The sequence below is a fragment of the Myxocyprinus asiaticus genome, chromosome 12 (genome assembly GCF_019703515.2).
Source record: "Myxocyprinus asiaticus isolate MX2 ecotype Aquarium Trade chromosome 12, UBuf_Myxa_2, whole genome shotgun sequence".
Taxonomy (NCBI): domain Eukaryota; kingdom Metazoa; phylum Chordata; class Actinopteri; order Cypriniformes; family Catostomidae; genus Myxocyprinus; species Myxocyprinus asiaticus.
Genome location: NC_059355.1, coordinates 47,850,542 through 47,870,679, shown reverse-complemented (window position 1 = coordinate 47,870,679; position 20,138 = coordinate 47,850,542). Strand labels below are relative to the sequence as shown.

General features: G+C 35.1%; 1 protein-coding gene across 1 annotated transcript; it reads right to left on the bottom strand.

Moving 5' to 3' along the window:
- Positions 1–1,180: 1,180 nt before the first annotated feature.
- On the bottom strand, positions 1,181–19,739 carry LOC127448959 (tubby-related protein 1-like). Its single transcript, XM_051711960.1, has 13 exons — positions 19,627–19,739; positions 13,061–13,181; positions 12,854–12,958; positions 11,589–11,732; positions 10,856–10,966; positions 10,065–10,205; positions 9,600–9,685; positions 7,883–8,050; positions 4,878–4,990; positions 4,561–4,669; positions 4,356–4,454; positions 3,898–4,069; positions 1,181–2,144 (listed from the first exon to the last, which is right to left on the bottom strand). Exons 1-13 carry the CDS (start codon positions 19,639–19,641, stop codon positions 2,011–2,013), a joined length of 1,518 nt encoding a protein of 505 aa, XP_051567920.1. The 5' UTR covers positions 19,642–19,739; the 3' UTR covers positions 1,181–2,010.
- Positions 19,740–20,138: the final 399 nt, after the last annotated feature.

Here is a 20,138-nt window from a genome sequence, read left to right as displayed (position 1 = left end):
ACTGAAAAAAAAAAAAAATAAAAAAAAAAATAAAAATAATAATTGTACAACAGTAAAAAATGGCAGTGTTACGGTAATGAGAATTATCATTGAAAACCATTTGTAAAATTAAAATGTCTGGATATGTTACAGTAATGACAATTCGGGGGTAAAAGGTGCTTAAGTGTCGTGAAAATAATGCCAGAAAGCAAAAAATCTTAAAGGAATATTCCTGGCTGTTCCGGAAGAATGCAAGTTAAGTTTGAAAATCGATAGCATTTGTGGCGTAATGTTGATTACCACAAATGGGGCCAATCCATAAATGTTAAAATTACTCACTGTTTCAAAAGTATAGCCACAAGACATAAACAGTATGTGTGTAAACATAATTTAAGTGTGATAAAATCACTTACTAACCTTTTCTGTGTAAAGTTATAGCCAATATTACAACTTCGTTGCCATGATGATGTAATGTCAACAAACCCTGAACTGTAAAAATTATGATTTAAACAACTTTACAGCTCAAATAATACATGAGTTTTAACAGAAGAATTAACAAATTAATGTGCTTTTATTAAAAACAAAATTGGCCCCATTCATTTCCATTGTAATTGTCTCAATGTCACCATGATTTTTGCTTTTTTTATTTATTTTTTTAAGAAAAAGAGGGATGAGTCGAAATACATTTTTGTGGTAATCAACATTATGCCATAAATGCTGTCAATTGAACTTAACTTGTATTGAACATGGAATATTCCTTTAATGGTCCTAAAAGTAGGCTACATTTGCTTCATGCAAAATATTATTTAATATTTTTTAATTGATTTGGAGATAAATATGACCAGGACATTTTCTTAGCTTTCGGAAGAATCACCAATATTTATCTTGTTGTGGAAATATTTTTGCAATGACATGTATTATGCATCTGTAAAAGAGATTTCCAAGTCATTTTTGCTGAAGCAAGAAAGAAATGGCATGAGTGGTTGAGATGTTTGACATACTCCAAGCATCGGTCACGCGAGTGATTCTGCATGCACAAAAATCTGAATTTTACTATCTGGACCTTGGTATAATCTGAAACTTTCAGCCAGTGGTGGTTCTAGCTTGTATGGCGCCCTGTGTGAAACCCGCTTCAACACACCCCCAATGTTGGGGGGGGGGGGGGGGGGTCTGTGTGGGTGCCTTGTGCCAAACACCCCCCCCCCCCGCCGCAAGATGCCACCCTGGGCAACTGCACATGTCGCCCATGCCTAAATCTGCTACTGTTTTCAGCACACAACAAACAACCTCTTTCTCTCTTACTCGCTCTCTGATAAGCATTCTTACACAAACAGTTACATGCACACAAAGAACATGACAGTTGTAAATACATACACATTTTATTTTCCTTTTACCTTCATTTAACAAAGTAATTTCTATATGTGCAATGGTGGGGGACCGTATGAAACTTTCTTACAGGCAGTTAGTTTAAGACCCCTGTGCTGTGGTAATAATGCTGATTTCTGGTTTGTAACATGAAGCACAACACTGAAATACATTTCTTTTCATTACACTGTATAGATAATCTAAACATAAAATTACACACATTTCTGATGACAACAGTCAAGCATAAACATTTCTCCTTTCTGAGCTCTTACTCAACCCTCTGTCAAGCACATACCGAGTGTAATGCAACCTCCTCACCACCAGGGGTCATTTGCATCTTTAATACTCTCAAAATAAACATCTCAATGCACTCTGTGTTTCATCCAATATACTCATTATTAGATTTTAGCGCATTTTAAGGAGTTTTTTGAGAGGATATAACCACTCAGGACACCAGAGGCTATTTTCATGGGTTTTAGTCTTTTTGTGGTGTATTACATGGAGCTGTTGCTGAATGACAATGTTTCCCATTCGTTGCATGTGACAAAATCACAAAAAGTCTTCTCCAAAAAGTAAGATATTTGTCCCCATTTGCACATGCAAACTGTAGTCTGGCTTTTTTATGGTGGTTTTGGAGCAAGATATCAGCTACATATCTTGGTTCTTTTACTCGCAGGCGATTTTGCCATCAAAGCTGGAAAGCGCGATGGCAAACGCCTGTACGGCACACAGAGGATATTTATAATCCAGAGTGAAGGCGTCATCGGCAATTCTTCCAAACTGCATCACAATGTAGTCCTCTGGAATATAAAATCAACGTGATTTAATAGTCTTTGTTAATTTGATTATTCATAGCTAATAAATACATTGATTACTTTAGTTTAATTAGCAAAATAGAACACGAGTGCAATGCCGGTTCTAGCCTTTTGGGGGCCCTAAGCAAAACTTTGGGTGGGGGCCCCCGTGAGTTTGTTAGTAACATTACTTATATTGTTTTTGACAGTGTGGGGGCCCCCTGACAGATCGGGTGCCCTAAGCAACTTGCTTAGTTTGCCTAAAAACTTATTGCGGTACACTAGTGTTCCTTTTTGCTAATTAAACTAAAGTAGCAGCCTACTATGTAAAAACAAAATAACTAAAAAAATTGTATGTGAAGTATGCAAAACAACAAACATATGAAGAGCTTGTATGCTACATTATGGTCACATGACCTCATTATAGTGTATGTTTAATTCAGCGAGTGGCATCCAATTATAAGTATGGTTATTTAGCATTTTTATCCAATATTTTGGAAAATATTTCATAATTTTTTGCAGTTTGGTTAAAAAAATGTCATCACATTGCTATTACTGTGTTCAGAATGAAATACTTGCTTACTACTTACTGAATACTGCAAAGTATACATTGTTTACTGCTTACTATTTTCTAAAAATAGTAAGTGAAACAGTAGGAATTATTCCACGATAAACATTACAAAAAACAGCACGCTACATTGCTGTCAAATGACCTCATCACATTGTGTGTTAGAGGCGTCTAGTTCTCATTATGGAAATAAAAATGGTTATTTTGCATTTTTAGGAACATTTTGTGAAAAATGTCTTAAAAAAAAGTCTTAACTCATGAAAGTCTGATTAAACATTGTGTCAAGAAATTACGGAGCTCCTTAGAGGGCAGGGAGGGTATTTTTTTTTTTTTCTGAAATAGTTTTGCCTGTCCTCTCAATAAATTTACCATGGTTTTACTACAATAACCATATCTTAACCATATTCATTGTGAAACCATAGCAATAATACAGGAAAACAAAAACAATGGTAATAAAAATACAAATTTTGTGTTTACTATGGTTTTACTACAAGTATTTGTAGTAAAACCATGGTTTCCAATATACAAACAAACAAAAAAATAATAAAAATAAAACATATTTACTACAGTATTACTATAGTAAAACCATGGTAAATGTATTCAGAGGGAATGCAAAATGATAAACAAGTAACCATGTTTTTTGCTGAAAACCATTGTTTTAATACAGTATACTGTATCCATAGTAACCATGGTTATACTATAGATAAAGCATGGTTAATCTACTATGGTTTATTACAAATACTTGTAGTAAAACCATAGTAACCACAAAATTTGTATTTTTATTACCATTGTTTTTGTTTTCCTGTATTATTACTATGGTTTCACTATGAATATCATGGTTAAATATTGTAGTAAAACCATGATAAATTCATTGCGAGGGAATGCAAACTATTTCAGAAAAACATTCCCGCCCTGTCCTCTGAGGAGCTTCATAGAGACAAATGTTAAAAATTTGTTTTAATTACAATTCATCCTTCACACTGGAAATAGAAGGTCATTTTCAGATGCACTATTGCACACAATTTCTTCTGTTGTGTACTGCATATTTTGCCAAATGTAGTACTACTAGTGGGTCATCCATGTATTTTATGTATACAGTAAATGTGCACACTATTCATACTACACGCTATTCTGAACATGTCTTCTAGTGCTATATCAACAGCTCTACAGAGACAGCATTGAGTTGCCTACGGTCTTTGTTATGGACAATCTGGAAGTTTTTGATGGAGGACTGTGTGACTCTGCCATTGAAGTTTAACACGTGTGACGCAGTCTCTTCGTTCCACACTGGCGTCTTATTGCGCAGCTCTATCAAGTTCTCCATATTTCTGTTTTGGTGTCTCATGAGGAGACCGTTATTGTCCTGTAGGAAAGGAGTACATAGAGTCTGCATTTAAAATAATAATAATAATCTTTCATAAAGAAAACGAGGCCTTTTTAGGACCATTAAGATCTTTTAAGACCATTATGACATTATTTTCATGACAATTAAAGGTGCATTCAGTAATTTTTGCTTCACCCCAATAATTTTACCAAAACACAATATGCAGAATACCAAATCTCACTAGGAATTATTCGCTTTAGACTCTTTAATGAGCTTTATAAACACCAATAATTGTTGGATATGCGCATTTCTGTGCTTTACTTACACTACGTGGTCGTATGGGCACCCGTTCACCATCTTTGGTCATGCCGGGGACAACTATAATCATTCGTCTTGGTCCTTTCATGCCCAGAACATTTGTTTCCTAGAATCAGATACCAATGTAAAGCTAATAAATGAAGTGTCATGTATAACTTGAATGATATTGATTAGTGCATCTCAACCAGAACTGTTAGTGGATTTTGCCTTACATAGATAATGGCCGCTAATTCCTGTCGTGCGTTGGACATGTCAGGGAGTGCTCTGTCCGGATGCAGTGCATTATCAAACACTGTGAATTTAGTACCCATCAGATTGGACCTTTAAACATAAATGCAAACAAACTTTAAATAAATGATGTTGTGTGGTGCTTGTGTGACTATACCATAGACTTATAAAAGAGTTGGAAATGGTGCATAGCATTTTTTATCTTTATATTCGTACAAAATTATAACTGATTTGAAAATGTATTTCAAAATCAGAATAAGCTCATGAAAGAGCCAAACCCAGCAGTGTAAAGTCCTCTTACCTCAACTTCCCAATGAAGTTTTCTCCACCTCTGGAGAGGTCAGTGGGGTCGATGGAGATCAGGTAGTTTGAGGTTGTGCTCTTCTTCCTCTTCCTCCCCGCTAACAAAAATACCTGGATATAAGACATAAAAATGCTAAAATGTTTCACTTTAATTAGAGGCTGACTGATTGTGGATTTTGCCGATACCGATAACTAAGGTGGCAGAAAAAGCTGACAATCGTTAATCAGCCGATAATTGTAAAATTTATTTAAAGAATGCTAAACAAAAATCTAAGTCTTTTGTTACTGTGATGGGCATAGACAAAGAGGTTATTAGAGTCCAAAACGAATGATATTGTGCATATCATGGGACTTTTAACAAAGAAGAAGCACAAAACACACACAGGATTTTTTTTATAGCCAAATTATTCTTCAGATGAGGTTAAATGAGGAATAAGGTTAATAATTATTATGAAGTTGGAGACACAATGTATGTGCTAACAGGAGACGTTTCCATATAACATATTTTTCTTTGCACGCCCTTGCTTCAATTTAGAAAACTATAGTGCTAATCAAAATATGCATTAAAGTGGGGATAAAAATTTGGATGAATGAAAGATTTAGATACAGGAAATTCCTTAGTGATTGTTTTTATTTCACCTCTAGAGGCCACTGTTATATTTTAGGACAAAGCCATTCTATCTGTAGAATCCTCCAGCGCAGTCCAAAATGAAACATGAAGGAATAAAAAAAGAACTGTCGGCAACTATCAGCACAGATAAATTGGTAAACCGATATATAGTCTACCTCTTTGTTAGTGATAGAACCATACAGTAATGACAAGGGAGTATTCTGCTAATATTCTGCTGATATTTGACCATTTTGCCGATGATCATTCTCTATTAGCAATCTCAGCAATGCCGTGCTAAAAGAGACCGATTTATCAGTTTTACCCTTGCTTGACATTATGTGAAAATCAAAAGAAATCAGCCAAGACCTCAGAATTTATTTTTTCGGACCTCCACAAGTCTGGTTCATCCTTGGGAACAATTTACAAACGCCTGAAGGTACCACGTTCATCTGTACAAACAGTAGTTTGCATAGATATAAACTCCATGGGACCACGCAGCCATCATACCTCTCAGGAAGGAGACACATTCTGTCTCTGAGACATGAACGTAGTTTGGTGTGAAAAGTGCAAATCAATCCCAGAATAACAACAAAGGACCTTGTGAAGATGCTGGAGGAAACAGGTAGACAAGTATCTATATCCACAATAAAACGATTCCCATGTCGAAATAACCTGAAAGGCTGCTCAGCAAGGGAGAAGCCACTGCTCCAAAACCACCATAAAAAAGCCAGACTACAGTTTGCATGTGCAAATGGGGACAAATATCTAACTTTTTGGAGAAATGTCCTCTGGTCTGATTAAATAAAACTTGAGCTGTTTGGCCATAATGACCATCGTTATGTTTGGAGGAAAAAGGGTGAGGCTTGCAAGCCGAAGATCACCATCCCAACCTTGAAGCATGGGGGTGGGAGCATCATGTTGTGGGGTGCTTTGCTGCAGGAGAGACTGATGCACTTCACAAAATAGATGGCATCATGAGGAAGGAAAATTATGTGGATTTATTGAAGACATCAGCCAGGAAGTTAAAGCTCGGTCGCAAATGGGTCTTCCAAATGGACAATGACCCCAAGAATACCTCCAGAGTTGTGGCAAAATGGCTTAAGGACAACAAAGTCAAGGTATTGAGTGGTCATCACAAAACCCTGACCTCAATCCAATAGAAGATTTGTGGGCAGAACTGAAAAAGCATGTGCGAGCAAGGAGGCCTACAAACCTGACTCAGTTACACCAGTTCTGTCTGGAGGAATGGGCCAAAATTCCAGCAACTTATTGTGAGAAGTTTGTGGAAGGATACCCAAAACATTTGACCCAAGTTAAACCATTTAAAGGCAATGCTACCAAATACTAACAAAGTGTATGTAAACTTCTGACCCACTGGGAATGTGATGAAAGAAATAAAAGCTGAAATAAATCATTTTCTCTACTATTATTCTGACATTTCACATTCTTAAAATAAAGTAGTGGTCCTAACTGACCTAAGACAGGGAATGTTTTCTACGATTAAATGTCAGGAATTGTGAAAAACTGAGTTTAAATGTATTTGGCTAAGGTGTATGTAAACTTCTGACAACTGTATAAACTGTAAATATATATATATATTAGTATGTAAAATCCTTAAATCTGGTAAATATATATAGGCCAAAAAGCTAAACTTGAATACTTAAAAATAGAGCATTTTAACAGAGCCAAGTCTCAATTATTTCAAAATAAGAGTCCAAAAATAAAGAAGTGTATTTCAGGCTTATTTATAGTTAAAAGTCCTGCGTTAGGCACAAAACCTACATTTTGGTATCACAATAAACCCCATCTGGGATTTTATTAGTTTTTCTTTTCTTTTTAGCCTCTGTGTCTGTGTCCGTCATTGTAAGGAAAGACTAAGAATTTTTCTTTTACATTTTAGCCTAGAAATAGATTTTAAAATCAATCAGCCGATTAATCGGTTATTGGCCTTTTTCACCACCTTAGTTATCAATATCAGAAAAATCCACAACTGATCTGCCTCTGGTTTTAATCATTCAAATAAAATATTAAATGAATATATAGTAGTAATAAAATAAAATAATTACAGAAATCAAAAATCTACAGTGGCCCCAAAACATATTATGTCAAACCTAAAAATGAATGAATGTCATTGATTTACAAAATATTAAACCATGTGTCATTTATTTATAGATATATAGCACAAGCATTTCACCACAAATGTGTTTGTTAGGTTTAAAAAAAAAAAAGAAAATAAAGAAAACAGAGACATTTTTGAGTATGACATAAGTGTCCAAATACTCAATGGGCCACTATGACTAAATGTACCTGTTTCAACTGGTCCTAATCATACAAGTTTTTCACACCATCAGGAACTCAATGGACAAATACAAACATCACAATAAATATCATACTTTTTTCTCATTGTCCAGGTGTAGGTAGTATGTAGGATAAATGCCTTTGTCCATTCCTCTCTTGTCACGGGTTACTTTACACTTTACCGTGACACCTTGTTGTGCAGGTTGAAGTACAAACTCCTCCAGATTGTCAAACTCGATGACGGGAGAAGATGCCCTTTCCTCCTTTTCAAGAATAACATACGATAGAGGATCAGAAAAAAAAAATAACCACAGTAACCATATAGTTTCCGTCAAAATACCATAGTTACAAAATACAGTATTTTACAGTTACTACACCATCAGTGCCACTTAGTGCCACTATTGTTGTCAGTATTACCATGTTTCACAGTTTTATTCTAGTACCAATAACAATAGTACAACAAAGTTGTCCAAAGTGCTTCACAATTAAAATACATATAAAGGTACAGTACATGTTTTGTGGTTTCAACAGGAGTGTTTGGAAAAATAGTACTCCGAAGGGATGTGTAGACATATATATATATTTTTATTTGTTTACATTTTTTAATCCTTTTAAACTGTCTCCTAAGGATAAATTGTATGGAACACTTTACAATAAGGTTCCATTTGTTAACATTAGTTAACAGCATTAGTTAACATGAACTAACAGTGAACATACTTTTACAGCATTTTATTTATTTATTTATTTATATTTGTTCTCCCCTTTTCTCCCCAATTTGGAATGCCCAATTCCCAATGCGCTCTAAGTCCTCGTGGTGGCGTAGTAACTTGCCTGAATCCGGGTGGCGGAGGATGAATCTCAGTTGCCTCCGCGTCTGAGACCGTCAATCCGTGCATCTTATCACGTGGCTTGTTGAGCACGTTACCACGAAGACTTAGCGCACGTGGAGGCTTCACGCTATTCCCCGCGGAATCCACGCACAACTCACCACACATCCCACTGAGAACGAGAACCACACTACAGCAACCACGAGGAGGTTACCCCACGTGACTCTACCCTCCCTAGCAACCGGGCCAATTTGGTTGTTTAGGAGACCTGGCTGGAGTCACTCAGCACACCCTGGATTCAAACTCGCTTGCTTTACTTGCTGAGCTACCCAGGCCCAATTTTTTACAGCATTTATTAATATTGGTTAATGTTAATTTCAGCATATACTAATAAATGTTTTAAGATTGGTTAATGCACTATGAACTAATAAGAACTAACAATGGACAATTGTATTTTTATTAACTAACGTTAATTAATCGATTAATAAATATATTGATAATTGTTTGTTCATGATAGCTAATGCATTAACTAATGTTAATGTATGGAACCTTATTGTAAAGTGTTACCAGTGATATTTGTGGTATTTATAGATTAGCAATCTCTTGTCATAAAATAATTTTGATATACTGTATACACAATTATAATTTTAGGATTTACACATTTTGATTTCATAACAAAATTCCATCAAATTGAATGGATTAATCTTTCATAAGATAAAACAAAAATATATTTTAATTATTAATTTAATTTCTGTTACACATTACACAATTCAATTTGATAGAATTTTGTTATGAAATGCAAATGCGTAAATCTTAAAAATAGGCTCAAATATGTTTTAAGTAATGTTTATACTTTTTATATTTATAGCTTTCCAGATGCATATAAATCTGCCTCATGCTACCAAATAAACCAGTGTTTTCCAAACACATTTTTGTATTAATGTAGTTTTAGAATACAGAATTCTTTAAAATGAAATGAACACACCTTCTTGCTTTTTTTCCCCTTTCCCTTTTTCTTCTTCTGTGTCACTTCTGAATCTGATTCTTCACTCTCTTCTGCTTTAGCAGAACCTGAGAAGAAGCAACATTCAATTAGACATGGAAACAACTGTGTGCTGCCACACTGTAAAGAGTGGTAACCTGCAATTGTTACTTTAAGGTGTTAATTTCTATGATCTATGATATAACTTTTAATATTAGGCAGTCAGGTTTATTCAGATATGCTAAATAATAGTTTTCACTTAAATCAAACTAGTTCATTTAGATGTTACCACTTGAAGCACATTTTTTAGGTTAACATTTTTTGATTTTATAAAAAGAATTTAAAGTAGACACAGATATAAGGAATTCACAGTCAAAATCATTCAATTTAATATTCAATTACCCAGTTAAAAAGAATTGTGATTTTTTTTTAGTTTCCCAGCTCTAAACGATTTACAACAGGACTTACTTTTGGACTTTTTGGTCTTTTTGTCCTTGTCTTTGTCTCCTCCGGTCTGGAACATGGATGCTGGGTTTGAGCTGCTTTTCTTCTTTGTATTGCTGCTTTTAGTTTCTGGTTCACTCTCGTCTTCATTCTCAGATTTTGCAGCTGTGTCAAACAACAAAAGTGTGTTTAGTTCATTCTGAATCATAAATTAGACATGGGTAGTGACATTTCAACAGTTTCAGCAGTGTTTTGCACTGTGACATGCTATAATCAATATAAAATTATTAAAAAAAATTTTTTTTACAATTCTTCTATAATCATTATAGGCAACATTTAGTTTTATGACCTCATATTAATTGAGAGACTATATATACTTTTAAAAAGTAATTTGTCACACCGCATGACCATTTAAAATGAAGTAGTGAAGACAAAAAAAGAATAGTGATGTTATTATATACGTAGGTCTATGTCTTTTTAATATCTTTGTCCTTATTCGTATATATGTTTCTATTGAGTTGTGTATAACATTAATAATAATAATACAAAAAATTAAAAAAAGTGAAGACAAAAAAGTGATTAAAGTTTTTCACCATTTTAAAAGCAATAATGGCCAGTTGCACAACTAAGTTATACACATGCTCTTCTAAATATATATACATGTTTAAAAAAAACAAAAAAACAACCCATATATAAAAAAGCTGTCATATTTAGCAGATTTAGCAGAGATAAGGCAATCATAAAAATCTCCAGAAAATGGCACACATATGAATTAAATAATAACAATGTGTGTGATGGCCCTTCTCTCAGCCTACCTTTCTTTTTACTCTTGGTTTCCGGCTTGTCTCCATTTATCTGAAACATGGAGACTGGCTCCTTCTTCTTGGCTTTTGATTTTCCTTTACTGTCTGTGTCCTCTTTAACATCTTAATGTTCACAGTAAGCAACAAAACGGTAAACAAATCAATAAATAGATGCAGAGAGCAGTTATTGTTGAGACTGGCAACAGCTCCCATAATAGACATGATTAAAGACCCCATGAAATGTCATGATGAGGGTGTCATGTCCCCCTCACTTTCAGAAATCACTAAATTATTATTTGGTTCTGGCTGAGTGGACCAATGATTGAAAGGTTTGACAGCAAACTTTTGTTTAATATGACATTTTTATTCATGCATGGTTGCTATGTTGATATGCTTTTTTTCATATGATATATAAACATAAAACATATTCTAAAAAAAAAAAAAAATCACACATTATTATCACATATTGTCAAAAATTCTACACATATTGTGAAGAGATGCTGATGAGATTCAGAATGTGTCCAACGTCCCTGGTTGAATCTCCTATTTAATCAGGAAGTTGGGGCAGGGCATATTAAAAGGTTTTAGGAGTACACTAGCATATAGATTGGCTCATAAGTTAACAGACATGGACTAACAGCCACAAAACTCCAGTTTTTATCTCATTGGGTCTTTAATAACTCTAAATAAATGAATCTGAATAGAGATTTATTAGAGCATTAGCTGTGAAGTGGGCCATGCTTACCTTTGGATTTAGACTTCTTGTCTTTCTCCTTTTCTTTATCTTTTTCTTTTCCATCACAACTTTCCTTTGAAGACTTTTTTGTCATCTTCTTCTGAGGTGTACTCTCCCCATCATCCTCTTCATCATCATCATCTTCTGTAGAGCCTGTTTTCATAACAAAGACGTTTAAGTGCTTAGTTACACTAATCTACCAAATCTGGTACATGTTATTGTTGGCATGCTGGCATGAGATTTCTTAGTATCGTAATATGGGTGGTGCGAACTGCCAGACATATCATCGGAGGTGAGCTTCCCTCCCTCCAGGAAATATATACAAGGCGGTGTGTGAAAAAAGTTCGGAGGATCATCAGAGACTCCAGCCACCCGAGCCATGGGCTGTTCTCACTGCTACCATCAGGTAGGCGGTATCGCAGCATCAGGACCCGCACCAGCCGACTCCATGATAGCTTCTTCCCCCAAGCAATCAGACTTTTGAACTCTTGATCTCCCATGATCAAAATACATCAGCACTGCACTTTATTACTCTTACTCTTATATCTCACACCGGACTGTCATAAATTATATTATTATATATTATACTCTCTCTTAACAACTGACTGTCAACCGACAGCCTGAATGTTAATACAGTACAATACAGCCTACTGTACATTCTATATATACTACTATATATACTTTTTTATATTTTTTTATTTTTTTATTTTTATTGAATAATGTGTATCTATATAGTGCGTATTGTATACTGTACAGTGTATGTTATTATTTGTATACTGTTGAGTGTAATTATGTGTATAACAGATGTTTAAATTGTGTTGTGTTAATTTGATGTTATTGTAAATTGGTATATGTCTCATCACTGTCACGACTGCTATATTGATCGGAACTGCACCCAAGAATTTCACACACCATTGCACTTGTGTATATGGCTGTGTGACAATAAAGTGATTTGATTTGATTTGATTTGATTTGATTTGGTTTATCCTAAACACAGCAATGACATCAAATGGACAGAAAATGCAGACTTTAAGGGTCTTTTTCTCAACAATGTCTCAAAATGTGCTCAGATTTGCCGAGATACCAAAGTCCACAATCAAAAGTGAAAGATTTCAATATGAACTCCCGAGCCTCAATGATCTGTACTATGCTATTCAAATATAATTTCGTCTCAACTGCCTTCTAATGTGACAATATTGTGAAATAATAACTGACAACTCTGAGATCAAAATATGGGATTAAAATTGTGCCACATGGTGAGAAAGTCCACTTACTCTTCTTTTTCTTTGGAGCACTTTTAGCTTTCTTTTTGGATTCTTTGTCCTTCTCTGGCGATCCCTTCTCTTTCTCTACTTTCTTCTTCTTCACTTTCTCTCCATCTGAGGAAGTTTTGTAAAGAATGTTTTTGTGAGAGCTGTGTAAATATTTCCGTGTAAATACACTGACAGAACTCACAGGATTGTATGATCTCTCTGTCGTACTTTGAGTGGGTGGGCTGCTCTCGGCCGATAGATCTCGATTCTTCTTACTCTTTGTCTTTTTGGGTTTGGCTTCGGTTCCGTTGGTCTCTGCTGTTGAAGACTCAGACTTCTTTTTGGGCTTCTAAAATAATCTAATGTGCACAAACATAAAATTATGTTATTTTAATTATCTGAGTGGCTGAATAGATGTTGAGGATGGATTATATGAATGCGTGATGGAGAGTACCTATGAAAAATATAAGTAAACTAACAGTGAAACACTGAAAGCGATTCATTTTACATTGAAATAGGAAAACAAAAGTTATATAACTCACCAGTTGGGGAGCAAGCGAAAGGAACAAAGACAAAAACAACAACATATTTTAATATCAAGATCATGTGCTTCATTTTCATATAAGTTCAATTTCATATACAGTATGTATATATATATATATATATATATATATATATATATATAATTTTCAATCAGTTTCCTTCTAATAAGTTGACACAAAAACTGACACAATTTTGAGTTTTCAGTTGCAATTGCATCCAAAACACCAATCGGACAATACTTTCTATGAAGCCTGTATATATTTCATGCCTTATTAATTTTTAACAAGCTGTTCATAATGCATAGTAATACACATTGTAAGCTGTTACACATTCACAATTACACTTTGTATAGCACATGAAATGGTGTCGATCAGATTTTTAATGCCTAATACTCTTTAAAGTGTTGAAGTCAGTCATGGAAACACATTGCATTACCCAACAATTTTTTTCTTTGTGCTCAGTATTTCATAAATATGGAACTGTGGGTCTAAGTTGGCATGTCTGTAAACTTTTAGAAAAGCTTATTTGTACACTCTCAGAAATGCCCAGTCTTACATTATCCACCCGCCTTTTCACCCACTGAAATGTGGGCACTGTGTCGGCTATCTAAGAGTCTATGTGTGTGCGTGTGTGATCTAATTAAGACACAGTCAGAACAAGGCTATAAATACCATCACCTCAAACAATCCCTATCAACAGGTGTGCAGGAAAACACAGACACTTATTCAACCATGCTTCCATTAAATAAACGAAGAGATAAACCTTTACAAAAGACATCTTTCAGGCCACAGATAATCTGATGCTAAAAATTTAAATATTTGCACTGTAAAAATGAACTTGTTGCATCATGCATTTATACATCATCTTTTTAACAGTGGTGGAAAAAGTACTCAATTTCAACACTTAAGTAAAAGTACAGATACCACACAAATGTATTACTTATGTAAAAGTCATCCATTGAAAAACAACTTATGTAAAAGTAAAAAGTTCCTGCTTTTAAGTATCAAAAAGTAAAAGTACTACAAATTCAAATCCATTCATGTTTTAAAATACAACCCAAATGTGATCTATATGTTGTTATTTTTAAAGCCATATAACTGAGTCTCATATGCAGGGCCGGTCAACCCATTAGGCGACATAGGCGTGTGCCTAGGGCAGCATCGCTTCGGGGGCGTGGCGGGTGCCAATCTACCGAGCCAATTTTAGCATGTGTCCAATCTGTGTCGATCAAAATGGGCCCTGTGCGTTCCGATAACGCGTTGTGGCGCCCCCCACGGAACATATAGACAGTGTACTAAAATGCCTTACTAACTACCATACTACTCTTACTGTTTCTGTCATATCTGTGTTTGGCATAACAGTGAGAGAAGTATGGATAGTATGCCATGGTGAACACGGCCATAGACTTGCGAGCACAGGGCTCGTGAATCGGAGTGATGCCCGATGGACGGGTGAAATAATCTCTGTTTTGAGTCGGTTCTTCTCAATGAATTTATCTAAAGTGCGGGCTGAATCGTTTGAAACGTTTTGTCATGCAGTAAAACATGCTTTAGAAGACGGAAGACAAAAACAACGCTGAATGAAGTGGATATTTACATGCAATTCACTGAAACAAAACCTGCAGCTGCATTCAGTCGTCACATGCGAGTGCAGTCTGTGAACAGTTGTCTACTGCAGGTGAAGACATTTTCTAAATAAACGTGTATCAAAACACTAACATTACATGAAGTACCAAAAATGACAAAGCCAATACCATGTTTATTGGACATGTTCCTTAGAGTTGCCTACCATATAAATACCATAATATATTATAAAAATACCAAGGTTTTACCATATTGTACCATCACTGTACCATGATACTGCCACAGCAGGCTTTTGAGAAAGATAAGTTTGATAAACTTCATCTTGTGCTGTGTCCTAATGTGAAAAGGCATCAGTATTTTTTTAGTCCATAGTTTCATTAATGCTACACAATATTCAGTATGTAGGCTACTAAAGAAAATGTTCAAATGATGCTCTTAAAATAACCACAAATTAATGCTTTGGTGCTGTTTTTGCAATAAAATAAATAAATAATAAATAAAACATAAAATCTCCCAGGGGACCATGCCCCCAGACCCCCTTATAACATCATGGTGTACTTGTTGGGCCCCAGTAATGATGAAAACCTACAAATGTCCCTGCTGTGAAACATACTGTGGGGTACTTAAGAAGCCATGACGTGTTTCTTCCCAACATTGTTTTTATTAATTTTGCTAGATTCAGTTTATACCCATTTCTGATATATTTAATTATAAATTAATTTGTACTTTTTGGTGTAAAAATTAATACATACATTTTTAGCACGTGACTGGGGGGTGACTGGAGGGTCTCACCTAGGGTGCCAAATGGGGTAGGACCGGCACTGCTCATATGAATTACATTGGATACAAGAAATATTAACTTTTCTAGTTAAAGGTATAGTTCACCCAAAAATGAAAATTCTCTCATCATTTACTCACCCTCATGCATCCCAGATGTGTATGAATTTCTTTCTTCAGCAGAACACAAATGAAAATTTTTAGAAGAATATTTCAGCTCTGATGGTCCATTCAATACAAGTGAATGGTGATCAGGCCTTTGAAACTCCATAACGCAGATAAAGGCAGCATAAACATTATCCACCAGACTCCAGTGGTTTAATCAATGTCTGCTGAAGCGATCCAATTGGTTTTGGGTGAGAAAATACCAAAATGTAACTCCTTTTTCACTATAAATATTGACAGCAGTCTCCTTGGCGATTGTGATCTCAAGTTCCTTTACACTTCCTAAAGCGCCACCTAGCGATCTGCACATGCGTCAAGCACTAGGAAGTGCAATCGAGCTGGAAATCATGATTGTGCCTAGAGACTACAATGGCAAAATGTACAGTGAAAAATGAGATATATTTTGGTTTGTTCTCAACCAGAACCTTTTAGATCGCTTCAGAAGTCATCGATTCAACCACTGGAGTCGTATGGAATACTTTTATGATGCCTTTATGTGATATTTGAACCTCCATAGCTGAAATATTCCTCTAAAAATCTTCAATTGTGTTCAGCAGCAAAATAAGTCATACACGTCTGGGATGGTATGAGGGTGAGAAATGATGAGAGAATTTTCATTTTAGAGTGAACTATCCCTTTAAAATGTTCTCTTCAATTTTCAAATGCTTGCTTTACTTTTGTTTAGTTGTATTTATTTATTAATTTTTTTTGCTAGGTAAAAAAGCCTATCTAGGGAACTGAGATGCAAATTAGCATGTGCTATAATCTCTATGTACAATGCTTTTTAGTTGTTGTTTTTATTGTACTCTCCCTATACAAATAAATAAATAATAATAAAAAAAATAGTTCAGTATACAATATGTTAAGCTGAGGCTAAAATAAGCTATAGTTCAAATGAACATGAACAGAATATAATTAATTCAAACAATAATATCAATAATTGTATTATGTATAAATTAAACATATTTACTTATTCTGTCTCTGAGCAATTTTGAGATGAAGCTACCATTTTTAATAAAAGTTACTATACTACAAGCTATTAACAATAGGGCCTATACTAAAGTATTAGCCTACCTTTATTAAAAAATATAATTATCAGTATTAAACAGCATTTGAACAGATACACCAGTGTAAATAAATGTAAACACATTCATGTAAATAAATTAATCGAAAACAGTGGTGAACAGCAGCATTTAACTAAATATTCAGCAACAAATTAGAAGATATGAAATAATGTGTAATTATAATTACAATAATTAATTATAATTTTCTTTATTTATCACACATTATACATTTTGCACATACACAGTGAAATTCTTCTTTTTCACATATCCCAGCTAGGCTGGGGTCAGAGTGCAGGGTCAGCCATGATACGGCACCGCTGGAGCAGATAGGGTCAAGGGCCTTGCTCAAGGGCCCAACAGTGGTATCTTGGCAGTGCTGGGGCTTGAACCCCTGACCTTCTGATCAGTAACCCAGAGCCTTAACCGCTGAGCTACCACTGCCCCATGTGTGGTGTATTCTGTGTGAAACTCAAATGAATCGTCCTTTAATACAGTTCATGTACATGAATCCTCCGAACAAACCGAATCACTAAAATGAATCGAACTTCCCAATGCTTCATATGAGAATGAGAGAGTGGTTTAGGAGAGCTTCATAAACATGAATCGTCCAAATGACCGATTAACTTACATGATTCAGACTTTCTAAAGATTCATATAAAAGAGCGGTTTAGGAGAACAACTTCTTGATCAGTCTTTTTGAACAGTGTGCATATAAACAAGTGCTCTTATGGGTGAGAGCGTCAGGCAAATGTTCAAATTCCGGGACATTTTGCGAATGGAATTTTATCTTTCCAGGACAGACGGCCAAAACCCGGGAATACATGAGCGCTCTTTACAGCACGCGGAGACATACGCACACACAAATGATAGTTTCGAAGCAGCCAACAAACAGCTCGCGGGTACCAAATTGAGTCAATACTATTGAGTCCGTAGAAAATATCAAAAGCACATGGCACACAGTTTTCCATTCACTATCATTCATAAATTAAGCAAAATAATGTGGTAAAAAAAACAAAAAACAAACACCTTTTGTCATTATTCCACAGTATCTTAGAAGAGTCCTCCATTGTTTCTGTGTTTCTCGTATTCTGTGGCATATGTACAGTAATGATTACATTTAGACTGTCAGGTTTGTACACAGCTAGGGTAAATTACATCTCTGATCTGTGTGTTTGGAAGCATATTTAGGCAGTTCAGCGCGCCTTGCTGCTCTGATGGGCGCATGCGCTGAGTGTGTGTCCGCGCGCTGCTGTCAATCAAACAGCTGCTCTATGCTCTCTTTTCACAAATAATGAAACAAACTTTTTTAATCTGGGTAAGGGGAAGTGAGAGGGTTTGTATCAAAGTAAAAAGTATTTGTTTTTCTAAAAAATGTAGAGAAGTAAAAGTTGCAACAAATTTAAATACTCAAAGTACAAATTTTGAAAAAAGCTACTTAAGTACAATAACGCAGTATTTGTACTTCGTTACTTTACACCACTGCTTTTATTATTATTATCATTATTATTTTTTCTCCCCAATTCGGAATGCCCAATTCCCAATGTGCTCTAAGTCCTCGTGGTGGCGTAGTGACTCGCCTCAATCCGGGTGGCCTCCGAGTCTGAGACCGTCAGTCCGTACATTTTATCACATGGCTTGTTAAGCGCATTAATGCAGAAACATAGCGTGTGTGGAGGCTTCACGCTATTCTCCACGGCATCCATGCTCAACTCACCACGCACCCCACCGAGAGCGAGAACCACATTATAGCAATCACTAGGAGGTTACCCCATGTGACTCTACCCTCCCTAGCAACCGGGCCAATTTGGTTGCTTAGGAGACCTGACTGGAGTTACAAACACTACTGCTATTTAATGCTCTCAATAATCTTCAGTTACAAAAATATAACAATTTTTGCATTATAGTTCTAATTTTATCATATTCTATTATTTATAAAACAAATGTACTGCAACATTTAAATATCTCATTGGTATTATGCATTTTATCACAAGCAACCAAAAAAATTAATAACTGAATGATTGAAATTCAAGGCTCAAATTTTGTTTTTCAATAATTTGCAAGTGTGTGAATGCTCAAAAATCATGTTTTAGCCTATTTTGAAGATTTACACATTTCAGATTCATAACAAAAATCCATCATATTTAATTTCATAATTAACTAATTTAAATTAATAAATCTTAAATGTATTAATGTTTTATTAATTTTATTTAAAGATTACTTCATTCAATTTGATGGAATTTTGTTAATAAACTGAAATGCGTAAATCTTAAAAATAGGCTAAAATATGTTTTTGAGTGTAACAGGCATTTCAAATATTCATCACTGAACTTTCTTGAACAAATAGAACTGACCTCACAATAGCTCACAATTCTAGACAACATGTGACATCAACCAACAATCTCATGATAATGTGTTCACATCTGTATGTTTTTAAATTATTAATACTAAATATATCCATTCTGATAACATGGACTTTCTAATCTAAATGTAAAGCTGTAAATGAAACTTTAAAACAAATTAAACAAATTATGAATTTGACTCATTTCGAATAGAAAGATTCAAAGGAAAACATATCACAAAATGTTCCTGCAACCAACAGTAGCACAAGCATTCACATCACATCAATCAAGTGATGATTCAACAAACAAGTAAACAAACTCACCTTTTCGGCAGACATGTCTTTATCTTTAAACTTCAGCTTGAAATAAAAGGTGTAATTTATACAAAGCCACAGAGGCCTGACACTGGAGGCGCTTCATTTGTAATGAGAAAGTGTGCAGATTTACTCAATGAATCGCAATCAGCAGAAAGTTGCTAAGAGGATTTTCCCACTGACCCATCTGTCACAGGAACACATCAACCGGACGTGACGGGGCTTGAAAGATGGGGGGAGAGTGTGGAGATCTATAGGATTGGAAATGGAATTATCTCGCTGCTCTTTTGGCCAGTTAGTTCAAGCAAGGGACAGACAAACATGTGTTTGTTAAATGCCAGCCTACACCTCAATTAACTAAGTCATATTAATTGTGAAGTCTAACTGATGTGAATTAGAATTAATCCTTGTTGCTGATGAATGTTTAATTCACCTGTCTTGCTGGGAGAGTCAGGTAAAGTGAGCGATTTAGTTGAATGAGTCATTGTTAAATGTGTGTTGACACTTACCCTGCTGATGCA